This window comes from Plecotus auritus (assembly GCF_963455305.1).
Source record: "Plecotus auritus genome assembly, chromosome: 8".
NCBI lineage: Eukaryota > Metazoa > Chordata > Mammalia > Chiroptera > Vespertilionidae > Plecotus > Plecotus auritus.
In genome coordinates, this window is record NC_137782.1 from 37,972,664 (window position 1) to 37,995,567 (window position 22,904).

A 22,904-nucleotide genomic window follows, 5' to 3' on the forward strand; every position below is an offset into this window, starting at 1 on the left:
TATTGGAGTGCATCTTCAGATAACATAAAATGAGGAGAGAGTCAAATATTGTAATAGTTTTCACTGTGTATTCTAAGCTTAGTTGCAGTTTAAACTGTTAAGTTCTCAATTACTCATGAATTTGATATTAGGGAAATTAGACATGAGGTTTTGAAAGGAATCAGAAAATTGAAGAATGCTCCCACATCTCTGCAAAGTGAGAACCGGAGCACTGGGTCTGGCTTATTTATTTATTTACATATTTATTTTTTAGGGGGTGTTCAAGCCCAATGTAAGTTATACACAGGGGCATATAAATAAATAAAAACTGATTCCTCAAAAAAGAGAAGGTTTTATTTGGAAAATTTTTACAAAGCATCCTATATAATAAAAGGGTAATATGCAAATAGACCAAACAGCAGAACAACCAATCAAAGCGTAATATGCTAATGATATGCTAAGGATGCTCAACCACTCGCTATGACGTGACTGACCTCCAGGGGGCAGACAGTCAACCGGTGGACCAGTCACTATGACGTGCACTGACCACCAAGGGGCAGATGCTCTGAGGGGTAGGTTATCTTGCTGCTGGGGTCTGGCAGAACAGGACTGAGGGAGAAGGGTCTGACATGCCCTGGAGCCCTCCCGCGGTCCCTCCCCCAGCCAATTGTGCACTGGTGGCATTCCTCAGCCTGGCCTGCGCCCTCTCACAATCCAGGACCCCTTGGGGGATGTTGGAGAGCTGGTTTCAGCATGATCCCGTAGGCCATTCCCCTCTCCCAATTGGGACTGATTGGGCGCTAGCCCGCAGCAGGCACAGTGGGGCCAGGATGAGTGGGAGTGGCAGGTAGGAGCTGCAGGCAGCGTTGGACTGCAGGTTTTGGCCAATCCCTGCAGGCCACCCAGAGGGACCCCACCCATGCACGAATTCATGCACCGGGCCTCTAGTTTATAAATAATTAGTGGACCATGTCTATGAGCTCTTTAAAAAGGAGAGCATAACCTTTAAATAGTACATAGATGGTTTGAAAATCTTGATAGTGCTTTTCCAAATTTTGACATATCAGCTTTGGTCTATTTGGGGCCAGAATATGAGTATCTTGTTAGAAAATATAGGGCCTGTTTTTATACTTTACACTAAATTAAGCTTCAGTCTACACTGAAATTATTTGACGAACTAATCACTTCCGAAAACACAATAAATACTAGTTTCTAAAATGTTTGTGCTGGAAATGCTTTTATTGAAACACATGAACTCTGACATGGACCGATAGGATTGTTCCCTAGGTTTGCGTTTATGAATAAGGAGAATTCGCCCCTGGGCATGCACTCCAATAACTGTAATGTGGAGGAAATGAAGTGCATTGGAGTTTAAGCCATCGGACGCTGCTTTCTTCTGGGGAGCTGTAGTTTGGAGATGCTAGAAGGGAGAGATCCCTTGCCCACGGGGCGGGAGGAGGTGCGCGGTGTGACTGCGCCCTGTCTGTGCCCGCAGGTGAGCGAGATGGAAGTGAACGGGCAGTTCGAGTCCGTCTGCGAGTCCGTGTTCAGCGAGCTGGAGTCCCAGGCGGTGGAGGCGCTGGACCTGCCCATGCCGGGCTGCTTCCGCATGCGGAGCCACAGCTACGTGCGGGCCATCGAGAAGGGCTGCTCCCAGGACGACGAGTGCGTGTCCCTGAGGTCCTCCTCCCCGCCGCGCACCACCACCACCGTGAGGACCATTCAGAGCAGCACGGGTGAGTGAGCAGAGCGGCCGTCCCCGCGGCCCGGGCTGGCCTGGCGCCCGGTGTGCCACAGCCCCGTTACACAACACATTGTGTCCTTGTGGTTATCACACAGTCACCATAGCAAAGCACCACCCATGCCCTACAAAGCCTCCGGCCATATCCACACCCAACCTTCTTTCTCCGTCACCATCTCTGCTTTCAACAGAGCAAAATGCAACTAGGGGACCAGGAGGGACAGCACAGGGGACGGGTCTGCACAAGATCCCCACACAGCATCCTAGGCGCCAGCAAAGTCATCACAAACAACTCTACTCTCCATAACCAGCTCTGACTCTAAGGGGTGTGACCCCTGAAACAAACCACACACCATGATTGTTGAGCATCACAGAGTTGGAATGCTCTTTTAACTACAAGATATGCACACCATGCCTATCCTCAAAGACCTGAAATGAATGAGCCAGTAATATTGATTGCACATTTTATGAGTTCCCTTTCATGGAACAGAAGGCAGATTTATTTCATTATTTTAAAACATTCTGACTGTCATGTGTATAGCGCACCTCCTTTCCCCTCTAAATTAAATTTAGGTTCATGCCTTTTCTTTTCTTTTTTTTTAATTTAATAAATCTTTATTGTTCAGATTAGTACAATTATTCCTCTTTTTTCCCCCCATAGCTCCCCTCCACCTGGTTCCCACCCCACCCTCTGCCCCCCCCGTCCTCATCCATAGGTGTACGATTTTTGTCCAATCTCTTCCCGCACACCCTACACCCCTTTCCCCCCGAGAATTGTCAGTCCACTCCCTTTCTATGCCTCTGATTCTATTATATTCACCAGTTTATTCTGTTCTTCAGATTTTTTATTCACTTGATTTTTAGATTCGCTTGTTGATAGATATGTATTTGTTGTTCATAATTTTTATCTTTACCTTTTTCTTCTTCTTCCTCTTCTTAAAGAATACCTTTCAGCATTTCATATAATACTGGTTTGGCGGTGATGAACTCCTTTAGCTTTTTCTTATCTGTGAAGCTCTTTATCTGACCTTCAATTCTGAATGATAGCTTTGCTGGTAGAGTAATCTTGGTTGTAGGTTCTTGCTATTCATCACTTTGAATATTTCTTGCCACTCCCATCTGGCCTGCATAGTTTCTGTTGAGAAATCAGCTGACAATCGTATGGGTTCTCCCTTGTATGTAACTAATTCTTTTTCTCTTGCTGCTTTTAATATTCTCTCTTTGTCTTTTGCCCTTGGCATTTTAATTATAATGTGTCTTGGTGTGGTCCTCTTTGGATTCCTTTTGTTTGGGGTTCTCTGCATTTCCTGGACTTGTAAGTCTATTTCTTTCACCAGGTAGGGGGAGTTTTCAGTCATTATTTCTTCAAACGGGTTTTCAGTATCTTGTTCTCTCTCTTCTTCTGGCACCCCCAAAATTCTGATGTTGGTACGCTTGAAGTTGTCCCAGAGCCTCCTTACACTATCTTCAAGTTTTTGGATTCTTTTTGCTTTTTGCTTCTCTGGTTGAGTATTTTTTGCTTCTTTGTATTTCAAAACTTTGACTTGGTTCTTGCAATCTTCTAGTCTGCTGTTGGATCTCTGTATATTATTTTTATTTCAGTCAGTGTATGCTTAATTTCTAGTTGGTCCTTTTTCATATCCTCAAGGGTCTCACTAAATTTATCGGCTTTTTCTAGAAAATTCTTGAAAAACCTTATAACCATGGTTTTGAACTCTATATCCAGTCATTTGCTTTCCTCCATTTCTTTCATTTGTGATCTGTTTCTTTGTCTCCACATTTTGGCTGCTTCCCTGTGTTGATAGAGTGGCTTTGTGCGCTAGGTGTCCTATATGGCCCAGTGGCTCAGCCTCCCCAGTTACCTGAGGTGGACACTCTTGGTGCACCCCTTTGTGGGCTGTGTGCACAGTTTTGTTGTAGTTAAGCCTTGATTGTTGTTGGTATCACTGGGAGGAATTGACCTCCAGGCCAATTGGCTGTGAGGATCAGCTGTGTCTACACTGGGAGAACTTCTGTGCTGGAGACACCCTTATGAGGCAAGACTTGCAAAAGCCTCTGTGCTCAGCTTGGATGGGGCGGAGTCTCAGGGTAGAGCATTGGTTTCCCATCAGCCCTGCCCTAATAGGCCCCTGTGTCTCAGTGTCCCATGGTAATCGCTGCCAGCACCTCTGAGAGAAAGCTGCCCTCGAGTTCCGCCCGCTGCCAGACAGTCCAGTTTCTCCCCGAATGAGTCTGGGTTTCCAGAGTCTCTCCCAGAACTGGAGTTCAGTGCAGTCGGGAGCTTTTGTCTCCCTCCTGCTTGAGAAAGCCAGCCGCACACTCAGTTGCCAGTCCTCTCTGCTCACGTCTCAGTACCTCTGCCTCCTGCAGATCCTCTGAGTTTCAGTGTGCGTTTCTCTTTCCTTCTAGTTGTAGAATTTCCACTCAGCCAGCCTTCCTGTGGTTCTGGATGATGTCCGTTTTGTCTTTTAGTTGTAGTTTTGAAATTGTTGTGTGAGGCAGCAGTTTAGGTGTTTACCTATGCCACCATCTTGGTTTCTCTCCCCTAGGTTCATGCCTTTAAACTGTATTGTTATCGGTAGGTTTTAGGCAGACATGCACAGAAGAACTGGACTGATTTCCATGACACTGGGACCTGCCCGGGAATGCAGCCATGAGTTATGTACAACAATGCCTGTGTGTTTTTATATTTATAGCATCTGTGTCCAACAAGAAAATCCCCTCCATCTTAACAAGGTTTCACTTTATGATTAAATTTAGCATAACTCCAAAACAGAGTAGTTCTATGAGATCCTCATTCCTAGCATCAAGATAAATAATGATGACTAAATTAGAAGAAAAAGCTTATGCCACAATATTGTATTATTCCATTTCTGTTCGAGGTGCAGCAAATGTCGGTCATTATCATTCAGCCGAGAACTTTTTCAGGCTTGAGAATAAGTCCTCAAACCTGAGTTAAAATCCTGCTAACTAGAAATATGAGGGAGAAAAAATATTAGCGGCTAAACAACAGGAGTTCCTTCTTGACCAGTGCAAAGAGGTGCCCCCAGACATTGCACAGGCCCTGCAGGGAGCTCAGCCGCTCTTCCCCCGTGGGCATCCCCAAGCAGAGATCGTGGATGTGCGTTCTTGTTCCCTCAGAAATTCTGTAAGGACAACCACAGATGAGATTTATAAATTAAATATGGCTGATTTACGCAATGGAAAACTATTTGTTTCATTATCATGGGCATATTTCTGTGTGTGTTTGCATTCGTGCAGTAAGTGCAGCTTAAAGGTCTGCCCTGTGCCTGTAGCATATCACTGTCTTTAGGTGTTTTCTCCCTTTCATCATCCCCACCCCACACATGGCCCTTTCCCAGGGTCTGCTCCATTCCTCACTCCACCAGTCTCATCGCCCGCCAGCTGCTCTTCAATACACAAAATGCAGATGCTTGCTCAGGAGAACGAAGGGAAGGAAAAGGGCCACTGGCTTACTCTTTCTGCCTCAGGGGGTGTTATAGATAAAATGGCAGGAGATTCCAGGTGGCTTATGTTTTGCTCACACTCAGAGGATTTTTTTTTAAATATATTTTATTGATTTTTTACAGAGAGGAAGGGAGAGGGATAGAGAGTTAGAAACATCGATGAGAGAGAAACATCGATCAGCTGCCTCCTGCACACCCCCTACTGGGGATGTGCCCGCAACCCAAGTACATGCCCTTGACCGGAATCGAACCCGGGACCCTTTAGTCCACAGGCCAACGCTCTATCCACTGAGCCAAACCGGTCAGGGCTCAGAGGATTTCTTTGAGAGACAACTTATACTTCCTGCAACAGTTCTTGTCTCGTGGTCTTCACTCCAAACACCTGACCTTTCTAAGACCCTTCCAGATACTCTGGAGGTTCCCAGAGTTCAACAACAGGGTTACCAGATAAAATCCAGGTTGCCAGTTAAATTTAAATTTCAGGTAAATAGTGAATAATTTTGTTGTGTGTGTAGACCCCAAATATTGCAGGGAACATACTGATCCTACAAAATTTGCTGCATCTGACAAGCCTGTCCAAGGAGATAAGAGGTAGTCCATTCCTCACTCTGTTGTTATATTTAGAATCCAAATTGAATTGGAGGGGTCCTCTGTGGGAGAACACCCCAAACCAGGGAGCAGTGAACAAAAACGCCGAGGAGGTTAGCGCATCTGCTCTGCTTGGGCTCTGTGTGTCTCGTCCTAAGCAATGGCCCACCTGCAGCTCTCCGGGTGGGAAGGAGGCAGGCTTGGCTGCAGCTACAGGTAGGGCAGGAAGATGTGACTTGCCTTTCGAGTGGACAAGCATAAAATATCAGATTTTTGTACAGGGCTTCACCCTTACATCAAACTGAACATTAAGATGTATTATCTTTACAGTAATGGAAAAATGAACCATTAAAGGAATTATAAACCATTACAGTAGATTCTAAGTATGCACCTCAGGTATTTAGAAGTACAACCTTAAGAATTTTAATATCACCTTTCACAGTTCTCTATACCATAGATTTGTTCTGTTTTTAATCCACTGTTTTACGATATAATAAGGTTATATATCCTTCATTCTACTAACCCATTACTTCTACAGGCCTCTCTATCTCTCTCTCTCTCTTCCCCTCCTCTCTCTCCCCCCCTCCCTCTTCCTCCTCCTCCTCCTTCCTCTTCCTCTTCCTCTTCTTCCTCTTCCTCTTTTCCTCTCCTTCTCCTTCTTCTCCTCCTCTTCTCTTTCTCCTTCTCCTTTTCCTTCTCCTCCTCCTCTTCCTCCTCCTTCTCTCTCTCTCACTCATCTCTCTCTCTCTATATCTCTCCCCCTTTTCTCTCTCTCCTCTTCTCCCCTCTCCTCTTCTACTCTCTCTTTCTCTCATTTTCCCTTTCTCTCTCACATAATCCCAGTATTATTATACTAATTTTCTTCTACTAGTTTCCTTCTTACATTGAATAAAATACAATTTCATGTAGAAAACGGAAAATCTACTTTCTCACGGGATGACAGGATGTACTAACTTTTGAAAGTTAGTGCACTCGTCTGTGGAAACCAGGAAATTACTTTGCTCTAATTTTAACCATTTCCCCCATGTACACAGGTCAAATTTACATCCGTGTTTTTACAACATGATATAAATTCCCCTTCTGTTTCTCTTCCTTTACTCCTTATTCTTGGATAGTCACAACACAATCCCTATTTCCTAAACTTCCCCTTGCCTGAAAACAATTCCTCATTTTGGCAAATAGCAGTTATTAGTTATAACTTCCCCCCACAACAGCCCACATTCTGAGTCTTTGATTTTCGTGTTGATCCATTTTAATTGTTCAAGTTTTCAACAAATTATACTGTTAAGCTTTTCTCTTCCAAACTTGCTCATTCTTCATATTAGCAAAATGAAACCATACACAAAAGTGCACCAAAAAGTGGCTGGTGTCATTTGGGAGAGCCCTGGCGATGGGCTGAGTTCTAAGAGGCCCTAAGGATCCCTCAGCAACATGAATGAAGATGGACAGATTGGTCCCAGCAAACCACTGCAAATTGGGAACTGAGTTAGAGTGACTTGTAATTATGTTTCCTTTGATTTATTGACTTTTGGGCTTGTATAAATATGATAGAATCTTACATTCTCTCAGCCTATCTAATCTGCTTCAAGCACCCAGATATTTCTCCATCTAATAGACTGAACAAGTTTTTATATAAACCATTGCAACTGGGACTATTAGTTTAGGGTTACAGCTACTATAGAAAAGTAAAATGCAAAAATGGGCCATTACCCACATAACTGTGGGAAAACAGACACCCTTACTCAGTCTTCCAAATATTTTGGTTAAAAGTAGGACTAGGCGCCGGCAATATACCCAAATCTTCACTTCAGAGTATTGGATTAAAACTGCCTTGTATGGAATATACAGCTGTTCTTTAGGGTTGTGATATTCAAATGAGATCATTAATAAGAAAGCACTATGTAAATTATAAACTACAATGCCTCTACCCTGTCTTTGATTTTAAATTTCTCAGCCAAGCTTAGTTTATTAATACTGATAATGGCTAAACCTTTGGTCACTTACTACTTAAGAAGCATTATGAACGGGCTGCATAGATTCTCTCAGGTAGTCCTAAGGAATATTCTATGATGTGACCTATGCAGTTCCTGACTAGGAATGAAGTACAGGAAAAAAAATAATTACGGCTTGGAGAGTTTATCATACAACTTGACCAAAGTACTAAAGCTAGTAGTGGACAGAGCAAGCTCTTAAATTCTCATTGCCTGTCAGTAAATGCTCAGTGAAGTATGGCATGCCCTGAAATAATTTAATACAACACCTGTCTCCTAAGTGAGAGGACTCTTTTCTTTGATGCTTTCTTCCCACAAATATTCATTTAACTCCTGCCATCTAAAACCTGAGTTTTCCATCAAAATTTCTGAAAATACCTTTCAGAAAAGGTATTAAAAGAAACCTTTTTAAAAGAAACTGTTCTGTTCACATATTATTGACATGGCTTTTCATATTGGTTTGTCTAACTGTGGAATATCTGTTTAAAGTGAAATTAAAGGTGTAAAATACAGAGAAATTAAAATGCATAGAGAAAAGGCATATAAAAATAAAATACTCTTTGGGCTTAAAGTTTCATATTACACTTTTCATTTGGCATTACATTGGATTTAGAGATCAAATGTCTAATCCTTTGATCTAGCTATAGTATTGTTAGACAGCACTGAATGGGAAAAAAAAGAATTTTTGTCAACTCTCTTATAAACTAAGCAGGTGGTAAATTCTGTTTTGTGGCTGATAAAATAATCAGAGGTCTCTGCCTTAGACTAAGTAAAAAAAATACAATAAGAGATCAACCGAAGGACTTATATGCATGCATATAAGAGTAACCAACGGATGCAAACACTGGAGGGTGAGGGCATGTATGGGAGTGGAGGGGGGGGGCAATGGTAAGATATAATACCTTAATAAAAAATAAAAAATTTTAAAAAAGAAAAATAAATACAGTAATTTAATCCTGATCTGACTGGTCTCTTGATTGAGTTGTAAAGCAAAGATGTGAACATTCATAACCCAGTTACAAAAGTCAATAAGAAAACACAAATCAGACTCCTTTAATGTGAATATTTACTATATGGGAAATTTCTCAAAAAAAATAATGACATGACAATATAGAACCTAAAAATTCCATTTTTTATTTTTATGATACCTCCAATGGGCATTGTTTTATTATTAAAGAAACTGCCACATTTAAAAGCCTTCATAGGCCAGTGTTGTCTGATCCAATTCATATGGAAGTTTAACAAATATAGCAAAGTAATAGTAATTAAAAACTATACGTGGAATTAATGCTGGCAGTTGGACAAGCCTACACTTTGGTAATAGTGTTACACCGCTCCAGGAGGTAAATCCAAGACCCCAGGCTTTGTATTTCTCTCAATATATTACTCTTGCCATTGACTTTCTGTAAAGTGTTCAGGGAAACCTTTTACTGCTGCCAAGTGTTATTCAAAAACCAAGAAGAGCCCTAACCGGTTTGGCTCAGTGGATAGAGCGTCGGCCTGCTGACTGAAGGGTTCCAGGTTCGATTCCGGTCAAGGGCATGTACCTTGGTTGCAGGCACATCCCCAGTAGGAGGTGTGCAGGAGGCAGCTGATCGATGTTTCTCTCTCATCAATGTTTCTAACTCTCTATCCCTCTCCCTTCCTCTCTGTAAAAAATCAATAAAATATATTTTTTTAAAAAAGAAAGAAGCATCTCTTAAAAAAATAAATAAATAAAATAAAAACTGAGAAGACCAAAATGAATAGTGCCATGATTTTACCACACTGACAAATAAGACAGTCTTCCATTTATTATAATGATGAATCAATGATCATGTAACCATTGACACTCAAAGCTTTCTCTGCCATCTGTTGGTGTCCGATTGACAAGCTAATTCCACCAACATACAAGATAATTGGTAGAAAAGGGTATAAAAGAAAGAAAAATTACCAGTCTAAATTATTTCTAAAAATATGACAAACTGTCAAAACTTAATTAGTTTTTAATCCCTAAAAATGTTTATGGTTTTATGGTTTCAAAGGGATACATAATGTCATTAAAATTAACTTTGCTGCCCTAGCAGGTTTGGCTCAGTGGATAGAGCATCGGCCTATGGACTGAAGGGTCCCAGGTTAGATTCCAGTCAAGGGCATATGCCCGGGTTGTGGGTTCAATCCCCAGTAGGGGGCATGCAGGAGATAGCCAATCAATGATTCTCTCTCATCACTAATGTTTCTATCTCTCCCTCTCCCTTCCTCTCTGAAATTAATAAAAATATATTTTTTAAAAAAAATTAATTTTGCTTAACCAGTTTCGTACCTTAAAAGTATATTTCTGACCAAGACAACTCATCCTGAATTTCTGGGTAGGATTGCCATCCAGTCTCTCTTAAAGCCCAACCTTGAATTTCTTTTCCATCTGATATTCGTATTTCATCATATATTTTCTCCCACAGTTAAAGTTTTAAATTTAAGAAAACCAATCCACACCATCCACACTTAGCTTCTGAAAAGCCTTTCTCTCTTCCAAAATGTTGACATTGGCCAGAAAATCATAATGAGACATTGTTTCCTTTTATCATTGTCAAGGAACTTCTTTCCATCATCTTTTAACTTTTTATCTATATAATAAAAGCCTAAGTGACCCTTATGGCAGAACTACCAGAACGACCAGTCGCTATGAGCACACTGACCACCAGGGGGCAGATGCTCAACACAGGAGCTGCCCCCTGGTGGTCAGTGTGGTCCCACAGGGGGAGCACTGCTCAGCCAGAAGCCAGGCTCACAGCTGGCAAGCGCAGTGGCAGTGGCAAGAGTCTCTCCTGCCTCCAAGGCAGCACTAAGGAGCAGCAAGCAGGCAAGTGATAAGGAACGAGGGGTCCTGGACTGTGAGAGGGATGTCTGCCTGCTGGCTTAGGCCTGCTCCCTGGGGGATCAGGCCTAAGCTGGCAGTCAGACATCCTTCTGGCAGCCCAGGAGTCCTCAGGGGATGTCCAACTGTGGCTTAGGCCCTTGGGGAGTGGGCCTATGCCGCAGTCGGACATCCTTAGCACTGCTGAGGAGGCGGGAGAGGCTCCGGCCACCCCCGCTGCACTCACAGCCATGAATCCAGCTTGTGGCTGAGCAGAGCTCCATACTGACCACCAGGGGGCAGCTCCTGTGTTGAGCATCTGCCCCCTGGTGGTCAGTGCGTGTCATAGTGACCTGTCGTTCCCAGTCATTCCACCATTAGGGTCAATTTGCATATTACCCTTTTATTATATAGGATTATCTTGAATATTTTCTCCACACACATTGAGGAGGCTATCATACAATATTGTACTCTTTGCTTCAAATGTCAAACATAACTTAGAAAATTTTAGAGAAGAAATGTCTATTGTATTTACCCATGTTTTTTCCCAAGTTTGGGACATTTTCACCCATTATCTCTAAGATCACATTTTCATCCCCACTCTCTTTCTTCTGTCCCCTGGGCCTCCAGCAGCCACAACTCCCTCAATGGGGAGTTTGAGAAGAGTGGTGTCCTTAGAAGAGAATGTAGATGGGCAGGCACTGTTTCATCTCTAGTATATGACGTCTTCTGCCTGTCAAAAAAAAAAAACACACACAATTATTGACACACTTAGAGATGCCCACCTAACACAACCCAACTTTCACCAATGGGAAACCACCCAAAGTTACATTTAGCTTCTGCTTCCTGTACACAGTGCCTCTTAGCACTGTCAGAACCCATTACCTTCCTTCCCAGTCCTATCCAAGTATTCTTTATCACCATTCTACAACCTATGGGCTAAATTACATACTCTTTAATAAGATTCAACTACTCAAAACAAAAACAACAATCTTCACTTAGAAAAAGGTGAAGGTAAAGAATTCTCAAGGACAATAGTATCCATTGTCCTTTAAACAAGGTAAGATGACTTGAGTGACATATCAAGTCACAGTTGAACTTTAATAGAGCACAGCTTCTCTTAAAAAATAATCCTAATACCAGTTATGCTCTGTTTATATAGCTTTCGGAATTTTTTATTTGTTAAATTCAGGTGGCAGCTATAGCAATATCTTCTCTAATTTATTGACAGCACATTTATTGTATCTCATTAAATAAAAATAAGATTGATGGAAATCCAGGTAAAAACTGACACAAATTGTAGTAACTTTCTTTTTATTTAAAAATTGGTTACCTGAAACATGAATGAATATGTGTCCATCAGAAAAAAAATAAGAAAGAAAGAAAAAGAAACCCACACTCCAAAATCCTTTAATACTTTCTAAATTGCTTAAATCAAGAGAATTAATGCTCTCAACTTTGGTCTATAGCAGTCTTGAAGTCTGCACTACATTATATAAGGTCTCTACCCAGTACCTTGCAACAGGATTAAAGAGTTTAAATACCACTTAATTTAAGCTTTGCAGTGGTTCAGCAATTAGCCTTTGAAACACAAACCTACAGTTCTCTCACTTAAGATTTGTCCCATGAATATCTGTTGATAGTTGATAGATAGGTAAAAATGGAGGATTTCCTTGGGAAATTTTCTGCTTCAATGAAGACTAAAAGTTTCTTGGATGACTCCAACATCTACACAGAAGCAGAAAGTACTCGCTTTTTTCTTATGCATCTAAAAATAAACCACTTCCTTTCAGAGAGAGTGGGATGGTTGCCTGTCTCCCCCACACCATCTTGAGGAACAAAGTTTCAACCATTTCTTATTTGGGGAAAGAACTTCTGGAAATAAGTGATAATAAGAATCCAGGAGATGGGCGAATGTTAACTTCTACAAAAAAAAAAAAGGCTTCCATTTTATCCTCAAGCTGTTAATGCCACTTTATGTATTTTTATACCCACTTCTTTTAGCCAAAGCCCCATAGAGGTTACATCCTTACCTTTTATCTCTCTCTTATCTGTAAACTAGAGGCCCAGTGCATGAAATTCGTGCACGGGGAGGGTGGGTGTCCCTCAGCCCAGCCTGCAACCTCTCCAATCTGGGACCCCTTGAGGGATGTCCGACTGCTATTTAGGCCCGATCCCGGTAGGATCAGGCCTAAACAGGCAGTCAGACATCCCTCCCATAATCCAGGACTGCTGGTTCCCAACTGCTCACCTGCCTGCCTTCCTGATTTCCCCTAACCGCTTCTGCCTTCCAGCCTGATCACCCCTAACCACTCCCCTGCCAGCCTGATTAATGCCTAACTGCTCCCTGCCAGCCTGTTCGCCCCTAACTGCCCTCCCATGCAGGCCTGGTCACCCCTAACTGCCCTCCCCTGAAGGCCTGGTCCCCCACAACTGCTCTCCCCTGTAGGCCTGGTCACCCCTAACTGCCCTCCCCTGCAGGCCTGGTCCCGCTCAACTGCTCTCCCCTGCAGGCATGGGTCCCCCCCAACTGCCCTTCCCTGCAGGCCTGGTCGCCCCCAACTTCCCTCCTCTGCTGGCCTGGTCACCCCTAACTGCCCTCCCCTGTAGGCTTGATCACCCACAACTGCCCTCCCTTGCAGGCCTGGCCCCTCCCAACTGCCCTCCCCTGCTGGCCTGATCGCCCACAACTGCCCTCCCCTGCTGGCTGTCTTGTGGCAGCCATCTTGTGTCCACATGGGGGCAGCCATCTTTGACCACATGGGGGCAGCCGTCTTGTGTGTTGGAGTGATGATCAATTTGCATATTACTCTTTTATTAGATAGGATATGGAAGTTGTGTTAATAGTATCCTCAGCCCTGACCTGGTCTCAAATCTCTATTTAATTTGTGAATCTTGTATAAGAGGACTTCATGGGCTTCTGATCACATCTCTGGAGTGAATATTGAAACATGGAAAAATCTACAAAGGATTTGCATCAACATTTTTTTTCTAGCTTTCCCTTAAAATGAATAATTTTTACCCCCAAAATTATTAAAGCACTATGAAAGGCCAGAAAAAATACTGATAAGCTCGAGCATCGGCCCAAGCACCGAAGGACATAGGTTCAAAACCCAGTCAAGGGCTGGGTTCAGATTCGATCACCGGCCCCAGTCAGGGCTCATGCAAGAGGCAACTAATCGATGGAAAAATCAATGGAAAAAATATATTCCTGGGTGAGGATTAACAACAACAAATAAAACAGCAAAACTTCCATCTAAGCCCTAAGATACTACCCAAGCCATGTGCTGAAATCTCAAATAACTTTTTAAATGTTTATTATTTTTTAACTTATAGTATCCTTCTATAAATCTGTTCTGCAGAAATAATGTGAAATAAAGAAAAAGTTACAGACAAAGGTGTTAACCGCAGCCTTATTTATGATGGTGAAAGATTTGAACAACCTTTGTTGGTGGTGAATACTTGTCTACGAGTAAAAGAAAGGTTAAGTAAGTTATGAAACATCCACTTCAATGGTTTATTAGAGTGTAAAAAGTATGTTTCAGAAAAGTTAAAATAATAAAGGTGGAAAACCTGGTATTATATTACATTATATTATATTAATTATATTATGTTATATTATAAATTTAAGCACATTTAAGAACTATCCAAAATTGTATTTGTGTGCATGTATAAGTGCCTATAGACATACATATATAGTTCAGAACCGTGTCAAGAAATTGTGCCCAGAAAAAAAAAGGAAGAAAATGCACTAGAATGTTAAACAGCAGTGATTTTGGTATTGGAACCAAATTTGGTTTTGTCTTTATATTTTATTTTCCAATTTTTCTATAGTGCACATATTTTACTTTCATAATAAAAGAAACTTTATTTTTTAAAATAAACAGCAAATATTTTATGGTTAGGATCCTATAGAAAGCAATAATAGACCTCACATCAGCATATCTTTAGGTTTTACCTTTTTTCTTTTATAGCTTTTTGGTTAAATGAAGTCTCTTGGGCTCAGAGGTTAGTTGAAGATGGTCTCTAGAAAGAGGCTCCTTTGTTATTGTCATTTATCAAAGCACACATCTCCTTCTAAGAAGGAATTCTTTAAAAACAAAATGAAAAACAATGTTTAAAGGATCCTTCCCTTTGTCTCCCCTGACTCTCCTAGTGGTAGCAGGTGAAGTTTGTGCCAATTTCATTGCTTTTCTTTTTTCCCTTCAGATTCAGAAGCAGTTAGTAATTAGCAACTGACAGTTGCAGGTGGTTTTTGAGGTGAAGGGAGTTCAGGACAAAGGAATAAAGCTACATAAGCCCAGCTTAGAGCATCTTTAACAACACAAATCCGTGCCTTTGTAGTTCTTTCTCTGACAAAGCCCAACTCTTAGAGGCAGGCTTTCAGCTTTTACCAGCCGAAGAAGGTCCCCAAGCAGTTATGGTAAGAAGAGGTTTCTGCCACAGCCACAGTCTAATGTAGTAGTGTAAGCCGCTGTCTTTTTAGAAAGGCTTTGACAAACTCTTTAGAAAGTAGAAAAAGTGAAGTGCTGAATGGAACTGTGGAGAGTTATAGGAAATATGCATCATTGTTCTTTATTGAGAAAGAGTGATGTCTGGCTGGTGTGGTTCAATGGTCGAGCATCAACCTATGAACCAGGAGGTCACGGTTGAGGTCATGGTCAGTTTCTGGTCAGGGCACATGCCCAAGTTTCTGGCTTGATCCCCAGTAGGGGGCCTGCAGGAGGCAGCCAATGGATGTTGATGTTTCTCTCTCATCAATGTTTCTCTCCGCTCTTTCTCTTCCTCTCTCTCTAAAAATCAATAAAAACATTTTAAAAAATAAAAAAAAAATTTTAAAGAGAGTGATGTTGACAAATTTACACTAAAAACGTGTTAGGAGCTCTTGCTCCATGAGAAGTGTCAAAGCAACAAAACAAAGGCGAGTGCTTCGCCGGATGGATACTTGCGAGCCTGGGTGCAGCACTCTGCCGCGCTGGTGGAAAAGGAAGTCACATTCTTCTCAGCATCTGCCCTTTCGTTTCTCACGCCTCTTTCCTGGTTTCCTCTTTCAAACCTTTGCCTCCCCTCTTCCTTATTCCTTTCCAGAGAGAACTCAAAGGCACTTGGTGTTTCTGATCCATTCCAACAGCTCTAGGGGAAACTTGAGGGAAGATGTAAATAACCATGCCAATCGATTATCTTTTATTACATATATTCTTCTGGATCTCTCTATTTAAGAGAACATGGCATAAGTGTGACCCAGGAATAAGGAAGAGAGAGAGAGAGAGAGAGAGAGAGAGAGAGAGAGAGAGAAATCAATTATCAATTGGCTGCCTCAGACATGCACCCCACCTGGGTATGTGCCCTGACCTGAATCGAACCTGCCACCTTTTGGTGCATGGGACAACACTCCAACCAACTGAGCCACACTAGCCAGGGGCTTAACTCATATCTGTGGGACACGTCACTTCAGAAGCATTGTGGAACCTTCATCTGAGGAGTGCAAGAGAAAATGCATCCGCTGTGTTGTCTGCTGAATTTGGAAACCCACATACATCAGCACATACTTCTAAACCTGTTAATCCATTAAGTGGCATTCTAGTTGAATGTGTGTCACAGGAGGATTTCAACCAGAACCTGATGAGCAAACTGAAGCTTATTTCCTGCCTTGTGCTTTAGGGGGTTGCTGTTAACCATAATGAGAACTGAATGTGTTCATTCAGAGCCTTCCTTCTAGGGTTGTTCCTCCATCGCATCATACACAACCCTGGTTCTGTTTGAAAACAGTTGACAGTTTGAACCCGTGAGTAGTCTGCAATGATCCTTCCAAATGTAACTCTTCTTGATTTCAATTGCATAATGGGGAGCCCTAAACCATCTTAGAAAACTGCATGTTTTTGTTGTGCTGCCAAAGACAGACTTAATAGGATTAAACTACTGAATAGGCAATCCACACTTCCCACCTCAAACTGGTTCTGAATCAAAATTATGTTTTAAAAGTTGTGGGGGTGGGAGGGTAAGAAACTTGTGGTCTTCAGATAAAATGTCTTCTTAGTTATGGAACTATTTCTGATGTTAATACCACATCCCCAGAATGATTTGGACATTTCAGAAGAAGGCAGATTTTTACTAGTGCCTTTACTTGCTTGCCTGTGTTCTCTTATATAACTCAAAATGATAAATCATTTTTAAAACCTTTTATTTTTAGATCTTTTCAATTACTGCATAAGCCTTGACTATCTGAGTTATATGTCCACAGGTTTTCCAACCGTATCCATCTTGGATTACCACACCTTCCTTCTTATCATTCCTGGCTCCTAATCTTCTCACTTGACTGGTTAATATCAGCTTTGGTAGGTTGGGGGACCTAGTAAATGCTCTGGAAAAGGTGAGCGGGAGTTCAATCAGTTGCAGCTGTGCAAACTCTAGCTCAGCTGATAAAGCTGTGAAGGGTGGGGGAGAAGCAGGGAGAGGAAGAATTGGTAGAATTGTCTTGGTTCAAAATTACCCCTGATTGTACTCATGGTGGTTCACGTTCTGCCTTATGTATATAAATCTCCCGATATCCAGTGTCTGATTTCACACCAAGGCATTGTTTTATGAGGCTTAATTGAAGATAATAACAACTTTAAAAGCCAGCAGTGGCTCTTTTGCAAATATTCCCTTAATTCTCCCCCAAACCCTCTTTCTACCTCCCACCTCCAGCCATTTGAGCATCCATCTGAAGGATACTTTTGTAAGAAAAAAAAATATCAATAAACTACTTTGCTGTCTTATAAATTTGACTTTCAAACTGATGAATTGATTGAGAGATCATTGGTTCAGCTTAGACAGAACTGCTTCCATCTTTGGTGCAGCTGCTTAAACTTGTAGTTCTGCAAGCTGCAAAAAGTGGTAACTTCAGCATTTTAACTGAAACTTGTTTTCACCTCCTTTGCCTTCCCGTTTTCTCTGCTGGGGATCCCTGCAGTTTCAGCTGCAATGGGCAAAGGAATAATTAGAGGGGCAGTTCTATGACTTGATAAATCCTTGCCAATAATTAGCTCCCCACCACCTGCCACTGGACACTCCACTTTAGTGCCCTTTAATGGGTCAAGATCAGAGCCTATTAGTTACTTGAAGAAAATAACACCTGGGGCAGTTTCAGCTCTTAATAACTGACGTTTAGTAAAGTGGCCATATATCGCTCTAAGGAGAGCCACATGGAGGTTAACAGGTATAAATGAGAAGCAAGAGCCCCACGTAAGATGCCCAATGGGAAAGAAACCCTGGAGATTGAAGGTCTTTTCATGTGAAGCAGAGGCCAACGAAAGAGGAGCTGCTAGTGCAAGCCCCGCACCTAACACTGCCATCCCCTGGGTCCAGCCGGGGCGCTGCCGCAGAGGCTGCCGATCTGGGCCTTGCTGTGGTGTGTGCTCTCACCCTCTAGTAGAGCAGGCCAGAGATGAAGGCAGGGGTGTGTTTCTCAGCAGCAGCTGAGAGGGCAATAAGTACAGTGAGATTCCCCATTTGGAGATGCAACCTCAGCCTTTAGGACAGAGAAGACTGAAAAGCAAAACTTACAGTATTAACCCACCATCCTTTTTTCCCCTGAATGTGAACCTACAAGAAAGGCCTCTCACCAGGACCCAAGCATAGTTTCTTAGGATCCATGCAGTACATCAGTCCCCTCTTTTCCATGAGGATACATTCCAAGACCCCCAGTGGATGCCTGGAACTGCAGCTAGTACAGAACCCTATCTATATATATAAAAGCCTAAATGACCATTGGACCATTCGACCGGTAGCTATGACATGCACTGACCACCAGGAGGCAGATGCTCAATGCACAGGCATGGAAACACGGAACTGACTGATGAATCTCAGAGGGAAAGGGGGAGGGGGAAGGCAGGAAGAGATTAACCAAAGATCTTATATGCATACTAGAGGGTCCCTCTGCCTGGACTGCAGGGATCAGGCCAAAACCAGCAGCCTGACATTCCCCAAGGGGTCCCAGATTGCGAGAGAGTGCATGCCAGGCCGAGGGACCCCACCAGTGCACGAATCCATGCATCAGGCCTCTAGTATATTCTATGTTTCCCCTACATATGCATATCTTCTCATGCAAAGGACACACTTTACAGCTTCTCTTTGGCATATCTGAATTGCCAACATCACTTCTCTTGTGCTTTAGGGCCATTATTAAGTAAAATAAGGGTCACTTGAACACAAGCACAGTGATACCCCAGCAGTCAATCTGTTAATTGAGATAGCTACTACGTGGCTAATGGGCTAGGAACATACACACGTGGAAATGCTGGACAAAGGGGTGGTTCATGTCCAGGGCTGGATGGAGCAGGATGGTGTGAGATTTCATCACAGTACTCAGAACAGTGTGCAATTTAAAACTTATGAGTTGTTTATTTCTGGAATTTTTCATTTAATATTTTTGGGCCATGGTTGACCACAGGACATTAAAACTGGAAAGAAAAGCACAGATAAGGGAAGCTATTGTATACATTTCTATATGTTTCCCTTCTCCACGGCCCAGCCTCACTTTCTGTGGGTAAACCATATAATTACTGTCAGGTGGATGCATGTCTTATTCCTAGCAACAGCCAACGTGGCTGACTGTCTGTGGATATCTGAACCACTTTTCAGGTGGTTGGTCTACAAAGTCTCACGTGGGTAACTATTTGTATTTTTTGTCCTACATTTCATTCTTGTCCCAGTAGACCGAAGGGGCATAACATTTTATTTACAAACAGGCCAATTCACCTGGCTATTCTTTAACTTGATTTTTGTAATTCATAATGATATGATCTGATTCACTTTAATGATAAATGAATTGATCACTAGAGTCATTATGTGAGGCATCAGGCTGTAGCTTTTATCATCTCCAGTTATCAGGTTCTTATCAGATTTCAATGCCTGGAACAGTCCATGATATGCTTATTGCTTTTCTACTTCCTTTCAAGTAATCACCACCAGGCCTTGCCCAGTATGGTCCATGCTGCCTCTCAGACCTCTCCAGTTATTCTTCTGGACTTTTCTGTTCCAGGCACAGAGCCTTCTTGTCCCCCCTCACCCACAGTGCTTCCAGCTTATCCCATCACAGCTGCCCAGATTCTGCCCTCCGGCCTTCTCAGGACACCCGTAACCATTAGCTGCTCACCAGGGCACCTCGACCCATGGGATGTGGAGCTCTGACCTTCTGAACCCCAGCAAGGGTGTGTTCCAACCTTAGGCTCCAGCACTGCTGCTGCCCATCCTTGGAATCCTCTTCACCCCCCCCCCCCCGGCCCCCACCCCAAGGTCCTTGTTCTTCCTGGCACTATCTCATAGCCACTGGTGCCACCCCATGTCACTCCTCTGTCCCTTGCTATGCTTTCTTTTCCTTCATGACAGTTATTGCTCCAGCTCTTTGAATAGCACCATCTGCAACAGATGCCTTAAAAATATCTGTGGAATGAACATGTGAAAGAAAGCTGCGCTCTTCTCCCCACAGTTAATGGCACTGACTCTCCTGGGAGCTTTTCTGGGAACAATGTGAAGACCATCAGACAGAGACTGCAGTCTTTGTCACCCGTCCCTCCTTCTGACACAGAAAACAAAGCACAACCTCACGTGCCACTGCAGGGTCTGGAGTTAGGGGCGGAATGGGAAGGTGGGAGTGAGGTGGGGCACCCACCACAATCTATAGGGGCAGGTGAGATGTTCAGTTTTCCAAAAGGAAGCATGAGCCACAAACCCTTCAAATCATCTTCCCTAAGCACACCTTCTCTAAACCAGAGATTTGGTCAGAGAGGGTCAGATGGAGTTGGAAAAGGTCTTGGTTTATGGTGGTTCATCTCTCCTAGTATAAAACAAAGGACTTTGGGGTATTTTTGGAGAGAGCCCATTGCACGGAGAAGCATAAATGCACCCGTGTCCCAAGCTGTCTGTCCTAAACTTGGCCATGCAAGAAGAATCAGTATCTCTACTACAGAACATTTTAGTTCTCTATTTTAAACGTTATATGTTCTGCCTCTCTTTGGCTGGTGGGTGTTAACATAAAAAAAATAAAATAAAAGTGAAAGGCAATAAGCATTTATTTGGAATCCAAAGAATAGTTATTTGAGAAGCACTGATTCAGGAAGAACCCCAAATAGTGTCCCAATTGGGAGGTGAAGCGAGGGGTATTTATGAGAAAGGGGAGGGGAACAATCACATCAACAGAAGGAAAGCATTTCTATAGATGCAGATAAGCCAACATAGTGATGCTAATTCTAAACAATATTTTTAATTTTAGTCCAGTAGTCATTGGTCTGGTAGTCATAATATCTGCTTTCTTAGTATCTTTGCAAACAGTTGTTGGAGAGACAATGTTGCTTCAGGCCCAGTCTAGAGGTTATTTTGCCCTATTTTAACATTTCCAAGGTTTGAAGACTAAGATATGCAAGGAAGTTCCTCTGAGATGGCAGCTCCGGCTTCATTTTAAAGTGGTTTCATTTATATTATTCTTTTTTTAAAAAAGGTATAACCATGATTCACCATCAGTGGACCTGCGCTTTAGTTTGTGTGCCAATCTATAGCGGAAACCAGACGTGGGCCTATCCTAGAAGGGTCCCCTTGAATCCCAAAGGCAGGGAAACGTACCCCCTATTCCCACACCATCTAGGTCTGATTTCTGTGTTAGCAAAGCATGGCGGTGGTGGGAATGAGGAGAAAAAAGGAATGACAAATACTATCTAATCCTTCCGTCCAGCCAACACTGCACACTTCTCTGTGCGAAACCAGAGTTCAGGTCTAGGAGCACCAACATGATAAGAAATCATTCCACCTGGAGGCGTTTACAGTCTAGCATGCAAACCAACACTTTTTACTTCAACACCATTTGCTAAATTCTCAATTTTTGCACTGTTTTTCCAGGGCAGAATGCTCTAGGACTCAGTCACCACAAATGTGCATGTTCTCTGCAGACTGAAAAGAGGCTGAAAACCCTGGTGTAATCTGTCTTCCTAAACGACTACAGGACTTTATCCAGTTGACATGTGCAATTACTTTCAACTCTACTGGCATCTTGCTGGGAACTCAGTTCCAACTCAAAAGTGCTAACAGTTCAGCTTACACTCAGATGGAGCTTATCAGATCAAAGGAGCTGGCTCAATACTGCTGTTGATTTATTTGTGTACAGTGAAGATTCTTTTTGGTTGTTTGTTAATCCTCACCCAAGGCTATTTTTCTATTGATTTTAAGAGATCGTGGAAGGGAGGGGGAAAGACAGAGAGGGAGAAACATCCATGTGAGAGGGACACATGGATTGGTTGTCTCCCACATCTGCCCTGACCAGGGCTGGGGATCGAGCCTGCAACCAAGGTACCTGCCCTTGACTGGAATTGAACCCAAGACCCTTCAGTCCACGGGCCGACACTCTATCCATTGAGACAAACCGGCTAGGGCCAGTGAAGGATTATTAAATTGCACTATCAGAGTCTTAGGAGGACTTCTAGAGGGGTCTTCCACAAAGAGCTGGAGGCTGAGTGGAGCAGCACAGAGGGAAGGAAGGTGTCCCGGGAGTGGGTGTCCACGTTAGGTTGCACTGCCGTTTTCTAATTTCATTTAGGCTGGACTGGGATTTGAGTTTACCTGTATGTTGTTTTCTTTTATCACGCTTACCATTGTTTGTAAATATATATCTCCATGAGCATCTTGAAAGAAAGGCTCCGTTTCTTTTCCCATCATTGTATACCCAATGCCTGGCATATAATAAGTGCTTAATAGATATTTTTTGAATAAATTAACTAAACAAATAGACTTTGTAAAGTTTCTGTGTCCCATTCTCTTAGGAGAGTGAATCCAACCAGATTATAGGAGGTGTAAGGCATCTCAAAGACAGGAATCCCATTACTATACTTAAAGAAACGTGGTTCCTCTCTCCTCTCTTCCTTCCACCTGATGAGAACCAGAGAGAAGCTTAAAAATGTCGTATCTGAGTTGTGCTCTTGAGACTTTTTTCTCCATGGAAAGTTCATTTAAGTCCTTTTGTATTATTTTGTTTCATCGCTTTCTACAAGCTTTAGATCACTTATGATTACATTTACTCAAACTTTTCAATTCTTGTTGTAGAGCAGGCGGCAAAATTGAAAGCCATTTAAGCCCAGATGCCCAAACAGGTCCCCTTGCCCTCTGCCCTTCCTGAATGTGCACCTGGAGAGGGGGGACTGGAGCAGGGAGAGATCTCACAGTGCCCATTGCAGGGCCTTGACAGTGAGATGGAGTTTTGGGCGCTGGCATAACAAGCCATGACTCACCCGCCCCCAACACTACTCAGGCAAAATGGGGGAACACCACACTGTCCAGGC

General features: G+C 42.7%; 1 protein-coding gene across 22 annotated transcripts in view; it reads left to right on the forward strand.

Moving 5' to 3' along the window:
• Nucleotides 1-22,904, forward strand: part of DLGAP1 (DLG associated protein 1) — a gene marked incomplete at its 5' end in the record, with an annotated part of 693,962 nt that overhangs the window by 556,521 nt on the left and 114,537 nt on the right. For all 22 annotated transcript variants that reach the window (XM_080685502.1, XM_080685519.1, XM_080685518.1 and 19 more), the window contains one exon: nucleotides 1,475-1,715. In XM_080685502.1, coding sequence (XP_080541628.1) covers nucleotides 1,475-1,715 — 241 coding nt within the window. The remainder of the gene's footprint in view (nucleotides 1-1,474; nucleotides 1,716-22,904) is intronic.